This window comes from Prionailurus viverrinus, chromosome C1, assembly GCF_022837055.1.
Source record: "Prionailurus viverrinus isolate Anna chromosome C1, UM_Priviv_1.0, whole genome shotgun sequence".
Classification (NCBI taxonomy): Eukaryota; Metazoa; Chordata; class Mammalia; order Carnivora; family Felidae; genus Prionailurus; species Prionailurus viverrinus.
Window position 1 is genome coordinate 23,536,166 of NC_062568.1, and position 13,835 is coordinate 23,550,000.

At 36.4% G+C, this 13,835-nt stretch overlaps 1 protein-coding gene across 5 annotated transcripts in view; it reads right to left on the minus strand.

Moving 5' to 3' along the window:
* Positions 1–4,929: 4,929 nt before the first annotated feature.
* The window catches only part of CREB1 (cAMP responsive element binding protein 1), a 61,753-nt gene continuing 52,847 nt past the window's right edge, over positions 4,930–13,835 (minus strand). For 4 of the 5 annotated variants that reach the window (XM_047872594.1, XM_047872593.1, XM_047872595.1 and 1 more), the window contains one exon: positions 4,930–11,192. In XM_047872594.1, the coding sequence (XP_047728550.1) occupies positions 11,048–11,192 (145 nt within the window). In that variant the 3' untranslated portion in view covers positions 4,930–11,047. The remainder of the gene's footprint in view (positions 11,193–13,835) is intronic. The other variant, XR_007155026.1, reaches the window with a different exon arrangement.

The window sequence follows — 13,835 nt, forward strand, 5'->3', positions numbered from 1 at the left end:
CCGTGCTATGAACATGGAAGGTCTTTTAAAACAAGTAAAACACAAGCCCTGCAGTATCAACACTGTAATGAAATGAAAGGCCGGTCCCCCACTCAGGTATGTTCTTCGAAATGAGTATTTTAATTGGGGTTCAGCTCCTTTAATATCCCTGACTTTGCAGAACAGACATTAAAGTGGTTTTGGGTGGGGATGGAAAACTTCAAGATGTCTGGGTGCTCTACCGAGTGAACGAAGCATTAATTGGTGGTGTTGCATGTTCATAAAACATTGAGGGTCAGAAAAGGTTGAAGGTAATTTTTTTTTCTTGTCTTAATAGATGTCAATAAAAGGCAAGAAAAATTCAACAGGAATAGTTTGGTGTTTAAGTGAAAAATCAAATGATTTTTTGTGTGTGTGTGTGTTTGGGTTTAAAATGTTGTCTCAGGCCAAGTTCCCTGGGGAAATACACTCAGAGATGGACATTAGGGTGTAGAAAGTTTAAATGGGAATGATTTCAAGGTCGACATCTCTGAGGTAGTAAAAGTAGTAGGATTGGGAACTAGGGGGAAATTAGGCTGGGAGGCAGTCAGGAGTCCTCAGAAACGAGAGCTAGGATGGCCCTGTAGTTGGGCCATACTAAGCCAAGAGGGCAGGGTTTTATATCCCTGCATAGATTAGTCATGTGATCTAAGGGGCATACCCTTAGGATGAAGAAAAGACCTGGAGAGAACTCAGCTTAGAGCCATCATCCAACATTGCCAGAAGCTGGGGAAGTGAGTGCTTAATGGGTGTGTGGGGGTGAGGGATGGGGCTGGGGGCAGACGTTATATCTGGATAGTATGCCACAGTGTCCGCTATAAATGTCAGGAAAGCTGTGATGGCTTTCTCTTATGTTAAAGGATTGACCTCAGGAACGTGCATTCTAAGTGTGCCTGTCTTATCCTCAAGGATAGAAACCTAGTCTAAACCACTATATGCTAAGCATTGATTTTCACACTGCTCAGTTTTAGAACTCTTAGTTCTCCAGTGACTTTTCCCACAATTAAGATCAAATACTGGTGCCAAGATGCTATGTTCAAATATATGTAGGACGTCAGGTTCTTAGAACTACCACTATAAAGTACGCTGTCATTCCCTGTGCAGATTACTTATTTTTTTTAATGTTCATTTATTTTTGAGAGAGACCGAGTGTGAGCAGGGGAGGGGCAGAGAGAGGGAGACACAGAATCCGAAGCAGGCTCCAGGCTCTGAGCTGTAAGCACAGAGCCTGATGCGGGGCTCAAAGCCACGATCATGACCTGAGCCGAAGTCCCTGACGCTCAACTGATTGAGCCACCCAGCTGCCCCAAGATAGCAGTTTTTAAATCAGGAAGAGGGGCACCTGGGTGGCTCAGTTGGTTGAGTGTCTGACTCTTGATTTCAGCTCAGGTCATGACCCTAGGGTTGTGGGATTGAGCCCTGTGTTGGGCTCCACTCTGAGTGTGGAGCCTGCTTGAGATCCTCTCTGCTCCTCTTGCCCACCCTCTCTCTCTCTCAAGATAAAAATTTTAAAGTGATTTTAAAAACCACTTTTTAATATACCAGCATGGGGCCTGACATCATAGTTGGTGAAATAGTCCTGTGATTTATTTTTGTGTCAGAGACATGGTCGTAATTGTACTGCTACCCCAGAACCTCTACCTAGACATAAGCAGCATTCTTTTTTTTTAATTTAAATTTTAAATATTTATTTCTGAAAGGGCAAATGGGAGAGCAGGGCGGGAGGGGCAGAGAATCCGAATTGGGCTCACGCTGATAGTAGCTGGCCCGACCTGGGGCTTGAATCCACAAACCATGGGATCATGACCCGAGCCAGAGTCAGAGGCTTAACCCTGAGTCATCCAGATGCCCCAAAAAGTAGCATTTTCAAGGTCTTTAACAAGAACGAGGCAACATGTTGCAGTGAGTACGGAGAGCCTTGTTCTGGGAAAAAGAAACTGACAAGAACTGCATGAAATCAGGGCAGAACTCCGTTCTTTTTTTGTGACTTTAAAAATTGAGGATTTGTTAGCTCTGACGTTTCTTTCCAATCTTCAATCATATTATGCTTTTCTTTCTACAGCCAGGAAGTGTTAGAACTTAACACTAAAAGACATGGTATGCTGAAAAATTAAGTTTCCTGCCTGAGAACTGTTTCTGTGGTAGAGGGGAAACCCCTATAACAGAGGTGTGAAAAGGGGGCCTATCTGCTACAAAACCTTGTGTTGAGGATGGCTCTGCCACTTCTAACTCCTAAAAATTACATACACTATAAAGCTTGACATTAAAAAAATAGCAACGTGATCTTTTTATTAATTTAGCAAATTATTAATGCTTAGGAAGCAACCTTCAAATACGAAAACCATACTTAATAAACATTCCCACTTCTCAGTATCTATCCTAAAGATAAACTAGCTTATATTTATACTAACTTGTGTGTATCTGGAAGAGTCAAAAGTAACAACCTACATGTTCACAAAAGAGGGTGCTTATTAAACTATGATACATCTACACAATGGGATACCACACATCCGTTAGAAAGACTGAGGCAGATGTACATAAACTGAAATAGAACTGTCAAGACACATTCAGTGAAAAAGTACCATTTATGTAAAAAGGGGAGAGGAGAGAATAGACATTACATTTGCATGTATATGCACAGATTGTCTCTAAAAGGATACACAAGAAACTGCTTTTTACTGCTTCCCCATTTGTCATATTTTCCAAACGTACATACTACTTAAGGAAACGAAGTTAAAAAATGAGGACACTATGGAGAAAGTGAAACGAAAACTTAAGAGAATGGGAGAAAATAATGACAAATCGTACTACCTGGTGAGGCTCTGGTATCCAGAATATGTAAGAAACTCATAAAACTCAACAACAAAAAACACCATTAAAAAATGAGCAAAGGACTTGAACAGACATTCTGAGCATTCTGATGATTCTCCAAATAACCACAGACACATGATGATACGCGACATCGTTAAACGTTAGAGTTGCAAATACGATTGACAACGAGCTAGCTCTTCACACCTGTAAAGAGGGGCATAATTAAAACCAACGTTGGTCAGCGCACGGAGAAATTGGGACGCTCACATATCAATCATCACTGGCAGGAATGTAAAGTGGTGCGGCAGCTCAGGAGAAATTTGGCAGTTCCTTAGAAAGTAAACATAGAACTACCATATGGCCCAGCAATTCCACTCCTGGGTATGTATTCAGAACTGAAAGCAGGGACTCCAATACCTGCACGTGAATGTTCATAGCGGCATATTCACAAAAACCAAATAGCGGAAATATCCCAATGTCCATCAGTGGATAAATGAATAAACTGTGGCATATATGATGGATTATTCAGCCATAAGAAGGAATGAAGTACTGATAAATGATTTTGAGGAACCTCAGAAACATGCTAAGTGAAAGAAGCCAGGCACAAAAGGTCACATATGATCCTATACGTAAGAAACAATAGGTAACTAGAGAAATGGAAAGCAGATTCATGGTTGCCTGGGGATAGAGGGAGGGGAAAATAATAACTCTTTAATAGATGGAAGGTTTGATTTTGGAGTGACGATTTGGACCTAGATATGCAGTTGGTGGTAGCTAGCACAACGTTGAGAAGGGACTAAGTGCTACCGAATTGTTCACTTAAAAATGGTCAATGTTGTTATGTGAATTGCACCTCAATTAAAAAAAAAATAGCAAAAAATAGCATTGAAGTGCCTGGAAATACCTTTCCTCTTCACTTGTTAGGACCTCATCAGAATCCTAAGCCCCAGTTTGGTCAATATGCAAAAGATGTGGAGAAATGAAAAATGCACAGTGGAAGGTAACACTAAGGCAGTGATTTTCTGGGGTTTTGCCTTTAGCAGCGTAGTGGAATAGTGGCATCATTTACAAGATGGAAAAAGCCAGCTGAGAGATGAACGGATTTAGAGGAGAAATGAGAGGTTCTGTTTTGCAATCTGAGTGGAGATGACAAATAGGAGAGTGTAGCACCAGAGCTAAAATTGTGTGACCGTCTTAGAATGGTTTCTTCGGCTGTGTCCTAGAGCTTCTTGAGGACAGGTACTTCTTAGTGCTCAAGTATTGGTGAAATAAGCAAGTGACCACAAAGGTATGGATAAAGAGAAGAGAGGCACTCTATCCTTTTATTGGAGGCTCAAGCACCTGGACACGGGTTACAAGGAGGGTGACTAAAGGTCCCGATTTGCTCAGCACAATCCTGGTTTACACCTGTTGTCCCTATTAACGTCACCCTTTCACTCTCAAAAATGTCTGCTTGTACAATCACCTTAAGTGGTCACACTTTGTAGAAGAGAAAGAATAAAATGTGTGCAATTCCTTCAATACAATAGCAGGTGTAACAAGCTTAATAAATACGTCATGGCAATTTTTTTAAAAAGTACCTTAGAATAAATGCAACTGCTTATTTTCAGAAATTAAATCAACAGGAGAGAATCTTTTATTATGCTTTAAGCAAAGAGCAGATTAACCACACCTCCTCCCATTTCCTATGATCACAGAACTTTAGAATTACAAGGGGGCCTGACAAGTTAGCTATTCTCATTGTTCTTCCAATTAAAACATGTATTTTCTGACACTGGAGACAGCTGGTCATATGTCTCCATTGGTTTTCTCAATAGGGCGGTAACATCTCCACATCTTCAAATAGGCACTGTTCAATCTTTCTGAACAAAGAAATCTTGTGCTAAAAATGAGGAATACAGTAAAATTAAATAACTGAAGATATGTTCTGGTTTCTCAAATTAGTTTTCCGTTGCCGTGCAACACAAGCTTGTGACATATTCTAACATAAACTTTGCTCATTTAACAAAAGTAATAAACTGAAGTCCCAGAAAATAACAGCTTAACACTACTGGCAGAAACCAAAATCGAGAGATCCCATCCCCAAAAAAGAGACTTACAGAGTTTTTAAAAGCATGTTTATGTGACTGCACATAAATGTGTGTAAAAAGGGCATTAGGACAGTTGATACCACAAAGATTACAGTAAGAAAAAGCACTTTCTGACAATATTTCACAAATTCACAAGGATCACTTTAATATACAAAGCAATTGCTACCATTCTGAACACAAAGCAGCTACTATGTACATAGTGTTAATAAAATGCATTATAACTCAGTACATTTTCTCTCTTTACACAGATAGAGCACAAAAAGATTTAGGTAAAAAAATTAAAACAGGGATGTTTCTAGAATGTAGGGAATTTTATTAGAAATGTATTTCCCTCATTATATTTACTTAATATTCAACTCCAATAGTAACATCAGAGTTAAAAATCGATACCCTGTTTTGTGCTGATAGTTTTGGGGGGAGGTATTCTTTACCCCAATCCTCAAGGAAAAATTAAAACAAAAACAAACACCATCTTTCTCTCTAGAAACTTCCCTGATTATTTTGTTTCTAAAAAGTCTCAAGTGATACATCTAGGTTAGAAATAATTGCTTTTTTGGGTGGGGAGGACAAATGACATGAGGACAAATCAGCTGGGGACGACTCTACATGGAAAACTGCTAACTAGCACTCCTCTTTGCCACCCCTCCATAAATCCATACTCACAGAACAATGGTGACAAATTATTTCCCACTTTTAATATAAATAATTTTTATTACATACACAAATTGGAGTGGCACCTGGATAAAAATATGTCTATAAAGCATTTACCAATTCAATTTTAAAAACGTAAGAAAATAAAACCTCCCAAACACAAAGATAGATCATTTCACTTGGCCAACTAACATAAGATTACTATTTGCAGGGATTTTCTTCCTTCCCTACCAATTTTTCAACTATCTCAGATTGACTCTTAATTTCTGAGATGCTCCTTGGAAGCTTGGAAACGCCCATACTTCTGTAGGCAAGTATCACATAATGCCTGTATAAAGGAGGTAAAATCTGATTTTCCTACCATTTGCCCCTTTTCAAAGACATTTCCCAAAGATTGTTCATTTTCCTTTTACTTGCTGGTGAGAATAATTAAAAATGTATCAGGTTATATACCCAGCTAGGACCTGCACCCACAGTACCAGAATGCAGACAGGTCAATATTTTCTCTCTGTGCTAAAACAACTCTGCCTGTTTATATCATCTTCACAGGCTTTGTTCTATTTTTTTTTTTTCTATTTTTATTTTTTTAAAAAATAAATTTCAAGCTAAAACACCTGAAATATAATCCCTCCACTCAAACGTTATCTGGTCCCTCTTAAAGTTTGCCCCCCCTGAGGACACATACAAAGGCTTAAGCTACATTCACTAATCAGTACGAACTTATCAGAAGCATATGAGACAGATGGAACTTCAGCACCCTGTTTGATTTATTTGAAATTCTTCCATACTGACTCAGCTTCATGATATGTTCAACCCCTCAGGGATTAGTGCCTCTCCTAGCCATTGATTTGAGAAAGTCAAGGAAACCAGTTCCTAGTACATACAGTGACTGTGCAGTCAACTTAAAAAAAGTCAACATATCAACATTAAAAGTATTCAAGATGTAGGCAAACCATCCAACAAAAGTTCTAGTTGTGCTTTGTACAACAGAGTGAGCAAATGTATCCCTCAACTCTTCACCTCCAGGCAGCTTACCAAAGCGCGTTGCGCTTTCCCTTCTCACCGGACCTCAGTCCGATTTAGGTGTTTGATGGTAACAAAGCCAATTTTAAGTGAAAAAACCTCAGTCAAATCATTCCATGTGGTCTCCATGAATTAACTGCCTTGAAAACTATTTTACTGTTCTAGATAAATTGATGGCTATCTTGGCACCCTACAGACAACACTAATGTTGGAATGGGAATACAGTCTCATTTAAAATTGAAAATAAGTATCAATTTACTCCAGTTGCTTTTCCTTCTATCTTTATCCATGATGTAAAAGAATCCCATTGCGTTCAAACTCATCTTTTAATTAACTGGGCTAGTCAAATCTAATTTCCTGTTACTTTTCTTTCACAGCTATTTATAAGGCTAGCCTTTAGGTGCTAAAATATTTTAATGAAATTTTCCATTTAAAAAAGTCACATGATTTGAAGAGAGGAAAATGACATAAAAAGCCAGTTGACAATCAATTGATGAGGGAACTTTTCTCAAGTTGCTAACACCCAACAGGGTCATTTTTTAAAAGTGCAAGTTACACCAAACATTTACAAAGAATATAATGTAAATATAATCCAAATAAATACACAACTTTTGTATCAGGTCAACGGGAAACAGCATACCAAAAGTTTTCAGAGCCAAAAAGGCAACAAAATGAAGCCTCTTACAAATAACTGAAAAGGTGTGTAATGACTGTTCTAAAACCCCACTTTAATTCAAAAATCGTAACTTTATATTCGCCTTATTTAATCCTGCAAAATGAAGCAGACTTTTTGATCTTCGAAATAAAGAGACCAATTTATGCCAATAAATTGACTGTTGCTGATCACAAAATTAAAAACATTTTTAAAATGTAAAGAAGAAATCTAGATTGAAGTCACTTCAAGTAAGTAAAAGCATCCTGGTTTAAACACACTGGTTGTTTCTTCCTAAGCCTTTGTATGATTCCACATGTCACCCCAAGTGGTCAAAATGATAGTAGGGATTAGGCCTGAGAGACAGAGATAAACTTCAGCCAGATGACTTCTGATCGGACAGCCTGCCTGACTGGTATTGTGCTTTCAGATTCTAGCACTGCTGCTGACCTACCATCAAAACACATTTTTCTGAAAAAAATCCCTGCTCAAATGAAAACACCCAAATTCCTCCCCCAGGATGAGTTTTGAAAAATCAGTGGTACCTTTTAGAAACTATCTGCAAAATGTTCTTACCACTGTTATAGCTGCCAGAGACAAAGCATAAAAACCAAATACTTTGGGGGCGGGGGAGTTTTCAAGTGACTAGTAACATACATAAAAGTATCAAGCCAAAGAAAACGAACAGTAAAAATAAAATACTTGGAAGAAAATTAGAAGACAAAAATCAATCATGAGTGCTGGAGTAATGCAGTCCAAGAAACTACCAAACGGGATGCAACAGAACACGCAAAGATGTAAAATTTCATCTGACCTCAATATACTATAATACTCAGCATTCCTGACTTAGGAGCTCTCAGAGCTTCAGATTATATACTGTATGTATTTATATATATGTACACATATATTATACAAATGCCATTTTCCCCCCCCAATAATATCTAAACGAACAGAGCACCTATGACAATATGATGGTTGCCAATATGGTACTTGAGTTTGAAAAGAATGAAATTAAAATTAGATCTGATATCAATTTTTTAATAAGGTGGACACATTGGATCTAGCCCTTTCTAAACCACTTTTCAGCTAAACACTATCAAAGTTTGAAAACTCGTAAGAGTAATATATCAAAAATAAACCCCTCCCACTTCATTTTTATTAGAGTTAATCTGTCCTATAGATAAAAGTGCCACATGGCCCTATATTTGCAAAGTAAGCGATACCAAACTTGCTATTTTCTAGGCAAATCAGTAGCATATGTACAGATTCCTATGATGACATTTTCATTCCCTTTTGGCCAATATGAGGAGAAAAAAACATTTATTACTGGTAATGTGGCCATATATGTTCTTGGCTACAAGATTTTTTTTTTTTAATTATGTCATTTCCTTATTAAAGATTCTCAAAGTTGCATGCTTAAAAACAAACACCTTTTTTCCAATTCTTGTTAAAAAAAAAAAAAGTCTGCACAAAAGATGCTTAATTTCTATCTGTATAAACTGAAATTTTCAAGTCTCTTTATGGGTCTAAAACAGATTTAGCAACAGAATAGATTTCTTACCTCACCATTAAGTAACTGACTTCAAACCAGTGCAATCATCCTCAAGGTACAAAGGACCTGGTGTTTGTAAAAACTTACAAATTCAACCAGCTAATATGGATGTGACTGCCTTGATTCATCAGGGACTAAGAGGACCACCAACTTTTCTAACTAAACAGAATGCCTCAACTTTTGGAAACATTTTACTTCGGAGAATACAACTTGCTAAATACTAGGCAATTTTCATTTATAAAGTTTATGACATTCGAAACATTTTGACTCATTAAGAAAGAATTCTAGTTTGTGAAAAGATTTGTCACTTTGCTTGGTTTCTGCTGAAGTTTTGGAAAATGACACATCTATGCTGGTATACAAATAATTTTTATGCTACAACTTTCCCCATTAGCTCAGCAGGATAAACATCAAACTTTACAGTCGTTTGAAAGCCTTCTTGAGAATCTGGTGAATTGTCCAAATATAAGACTACATCACTCAATTCTTAGAATGATGCTCCTTCATAAACTCTGTTCATCCTTGAAAAGAGACAATGGTTTGTTACAAACAAAAATAAACCATTTACAAATATTAATTAAAAACCTTACTTTTCAAAAGGGACCCAACAATTAACACCCACATCTGTATATTTTGTTAATACATTAACAAACTTTTAAAAATAACCCATGACTAAATATAAAACATTAATTTTCTACACTCTTCTTTTAAAAGGAATAACCTTTTCAAATGAGAAATTATATCTAACATTATGTCAGTTTCCAATTTTTAAAATCCACCTTAGTCCTATTTTTTTAAAGGGTAACTTTTGTAAAGATTTATCAAGCTTAGTGAATGAGTAATTAATAGTTAGAAGTAGTATTGGAAACAATGTATGATACATATAAATACAGACTGGTATAGTCAGGGGTTAAAACAGGTAGCTCCTTTGCAGAACAACAAAGGCTATACAGCATATTGGAAAGCTCAAGCACAACTATCCTTTTTAGGAGAAAACCAAAAAAAAAAAAAAAAAAAAAAAAAAAAAGTTTTGTAAGAATGACAATCCAAATATTGTAGTACAGCAGTCATTCAAATACGTCTGAAGAAAATAACTCTCGTGTACATCTAATACTGTACTTTTTATAACTATATCCTTACACTTTCATTAAAAAATTCACTAAGGATACTCTGTTAAAGTATGTTAATATGGAAAAGATTTAAAATCAGTATTTTTCTACAACACAACATTTTATAAACAAAGATATCACTTTGTTTTATTTAACATCTTGAAGGCTTTCCTGTTGGTGGTATAGTGTAAGTGCAAATGGGAACAGTTTAATTAGAAATATCTTTTTAAGTAAATGAGTGACATAAGTATTTTTGAAGGCGATGACAAAAACATTTATTTAAAAACCTTGTTATGTAACTCAAGGGGCTGGTTTACTAATGAGCATCTTTTTACTAAGAATTTAGTACTAACTAAAACAAGCTTTGTACTTTTATTTACTTCAGTTTAATTTAAAATTCAAATACCATGCTTTTTCATTCAGTTGGTTACTTCTTTTAATGTATTCAAGAATGTTGAACACATACAGAACTGAAATAAGAAGCAACAACTGCCCTACGGAAGAGCTACAGTTAATACAGAAGGTCAAGGACAAGTTGTCAGTATTGAAGAAGAGAATGTACATAGAAAGCACTTCGAATTCATTCTTAATTTCTTCAACACCACACTAAAACTCTTTTTTAGAGGGTATATCTCTTTGCAATTTTACATAATTCACAATGAAAATGTGAAAACACGTCAATTTGGCAATCAACACTTCTTCATTGCACCTTACTTACTTTATGCATGCGGCCCACACATTACTTCAGCTCAAGAGGCTGGGGTAATTCTGTCCCTAAGGCAATCAAGGAGCTCAGCACAAACCTTGAAATCATTTAAAAAAAGATTTTCTTTTCCTCATTTCCCCCATCAATTTACAAGTAAACAAATTATTACTTCTTGAAGAGGGTGGGGGATGAAAAGCAGAAGTCTCTTCATGATTCCTGGTGCTGAAAATTTCTTGAGGGGAGACGTGGAGGCAGGTGTTGGAACATTCACAGTTTAATGCAAAAGCACAAATGAATGAAATTCTGTAGTTGCTTTCAGGCAGTTTTGCGCATAGAAAAAAAGAAATGTTTAGAAAATAAAATGTTTATTTTGTCTTTCTGCTTGAGGCCAAGCCAGTCCTTTTCCACCATGACAGGTGAAATTTAAATCCCAAATTAATCTGATTTGTGGCAGTAGAGGTCCTTAAGTGCTTTTAGCTCCTCAATGAGAGTCTTATTTTGGTTTTCAAGCACTGCCACTCTGTTTTCTAAACATTTCACATATTCTTTCTTCTTTCTACGACACTCTCGTGCTGCTTCCCTAGGAGCAAAGGAGGACAGGAAAAATTATGCAACATTTATTTCTATATCACTTATTTTGGCTTAGAATGCTTTTAGATATTTAGCTCAAAGCAACAAATATTTTAATATACATTAGGCATTTGAAAAAACTACACAGAAGGACTTGGAAATTGCCTCATGTAAAATTTTAATATACCATAGATGTTTGATTTAAAAAAAGAACCCCGAATGTGAAAACCCCACAAACAACCCAAAGGGCTGAATGATCACTTAAAATTATATCTCTGGTTATTGACAGGATCTGCCTCATACCTATAAAACTTGAAATTCTATAAATATCAATAACTAAGAAAATACCAAAGCTAAATGTCAGTGTGCAAAACATCGTAAATTGAACAGAAAATTCTCACAAACTCATCATTTCAGGGCATTAAAAAAAGACAACAACAATCTAACATGAGTCTCTTCCACACATGATGTTGAGAACACTGTATATCCACATGCAAGAGAATGAAGTTGGACCCTTAATTATGCCATGTACAAAAACTAATTGAAAATGGATTGAAGATCTAAATGTAAGACCTAAAACTATAAAACTTCTAGAAGAAAACACAGGAGAAAAGCTTCAAGACGCTGGACTTGGCAGCGCTTTCTTGGCTATGCCACCAAAAGCATAGACAACAAAAGCAAAAATAAACAAATTGGGTCACATCAAACTTAAAAAATTCTGTTCATGAAAGGGCACAATCAACAGAGTGAAAAGGCAACCTATGAATTGGGAGAAGATATTTGCGAATCATATATATATCTAACAGGGAGTTAATATCCAGGATATAATCCAGAAATTTTACAACTTACGAATAAAAACCACAATGAGATACCACCTCACATCCATTAGGATGGCTACTATTTAAAAAACAAAAACTTAAACAGAAAACAGCGAGGGTTGACAAGGATGAGAAGACATTTGGACCCTGTGCACTGCTGGTGGAATGTAAAATTGCCCAGCCACTACAGAAAACACTACAGTGATTCCTTAAAAAACTAAAAATAGGATTACCTTGTGATCCAAGAATCCTACTTTTGGATATATATCCAAAGAACACAGGACAGGATATTAAAGAGATATGGGCAAGCCTCCATCCATAACAGCATTATTCATAATAGTCAACATGCAGAGGCAACCCAAGTACTCATCAACAGACGGATACACTGAAAAAATGTGGTACACATACAATGGAATATTATTCTGCCTTAAAAGGAAGGACATACCATCACACACTACAACGTGGATGAACTTTGAGGACATAATGCAGCAAAATAAGCCAGTCACGAAAAGGACAACTGTGGATTCCACTTATTTCAAGTATCTAAAGTAGTCAAACTCGTAAAAACAGATAGTAGAGTGGTGACTGCCAAGGACTCACAGAAGGGGAAAATGAGGGAAGCTGCTTTTAACAGAGGTTCAGTTTTGCAAGGCAAAAAAGTTCTGGAGATCTGTTGCACAATACTGTGTACATATTTAACACTACTGAACTGTATGTATACTTAAAAATGGTTAAGATGGTAAATTTTAAATTTTTTAGCACAATTAAAAAATTACTAAAAAAAAGTTAACACTAAGAATAAAATATTTTCTAGCAAGCTATGAAGGCTAAACTAGTAAATAAACTCTTATTTTAACTCTATGTGAATAAGGACCATATATTATATGCTCAGTCACTAGGACTGGCATGAGGTAGGTCCTTATGACTAAGTGAACCAAGAGTTGAAAGCAGAACAGTCCTAAGTCTTTAAACAATGGAAAAAAGCAGCAATTTCTAATCACTCATTTGCAGCAGTGGCAGTACTTAGGAGCAGTATTATCTTCAGTGTCCGGTTCTTAGGTTTAAGTGGTTACTTCTTACCAATTACATGGCCACAAGCAAATTATTTAACTTTAGTTACCAGACTGTAAAACAGGTAATATTACCTACTTCAAAAGTTTTATGAGGATTAAAGGAGTTAATCTGTAAAAAGTGCATGAAATGGTGGCTGGCACTTCCTAAATGCTACTACATATGTGTTAGCAATGACTGTTTCTAGAGAACTCTAATGTCTTCATGCCCACATAGCCTACTGGTTCAGAAAAAAGGAGCAAGCTGACTTTTGGAATAAAAAAAGCTGCATCTGATGATGTATTATCCATGACAGATACAGACAATATATGATCCACTGCATCACTGTACCACTGGTGAAAATTTTTTTGGAAAGAAGTTAAAAATGGCCCAACATTCAAATGCATGATGGAGATCACAAGTCGAGAAGTGCTACGAGGCCAAGAGTGATCTAAAGGGTCACAGTGGGCTTGATTCAGAGGTCAGGCTGGATGTTCTGTGTATGGAGTAAATTCTAACAAAGAGAAAGCATGTATTATGTATATACACATTTACAAATCTCATTTTATCCAGGGCTGACTCATCTTGTTTTCCTTGCTTTCTCCTTCTCCATCATCTGAGAATTTACAGTCCACAAGTGCTCATAGGAATGCTATATCTACATGCTAGTTTCCAAAAGCTAAACTAACATGATCCTATAGGTTAGTATCTCCTAACTTTGTTGTACAAAAATCAGTATACTACAGTGTTGTGAAAGATTAGACTAGGATTCTAAAAAAAAAAAA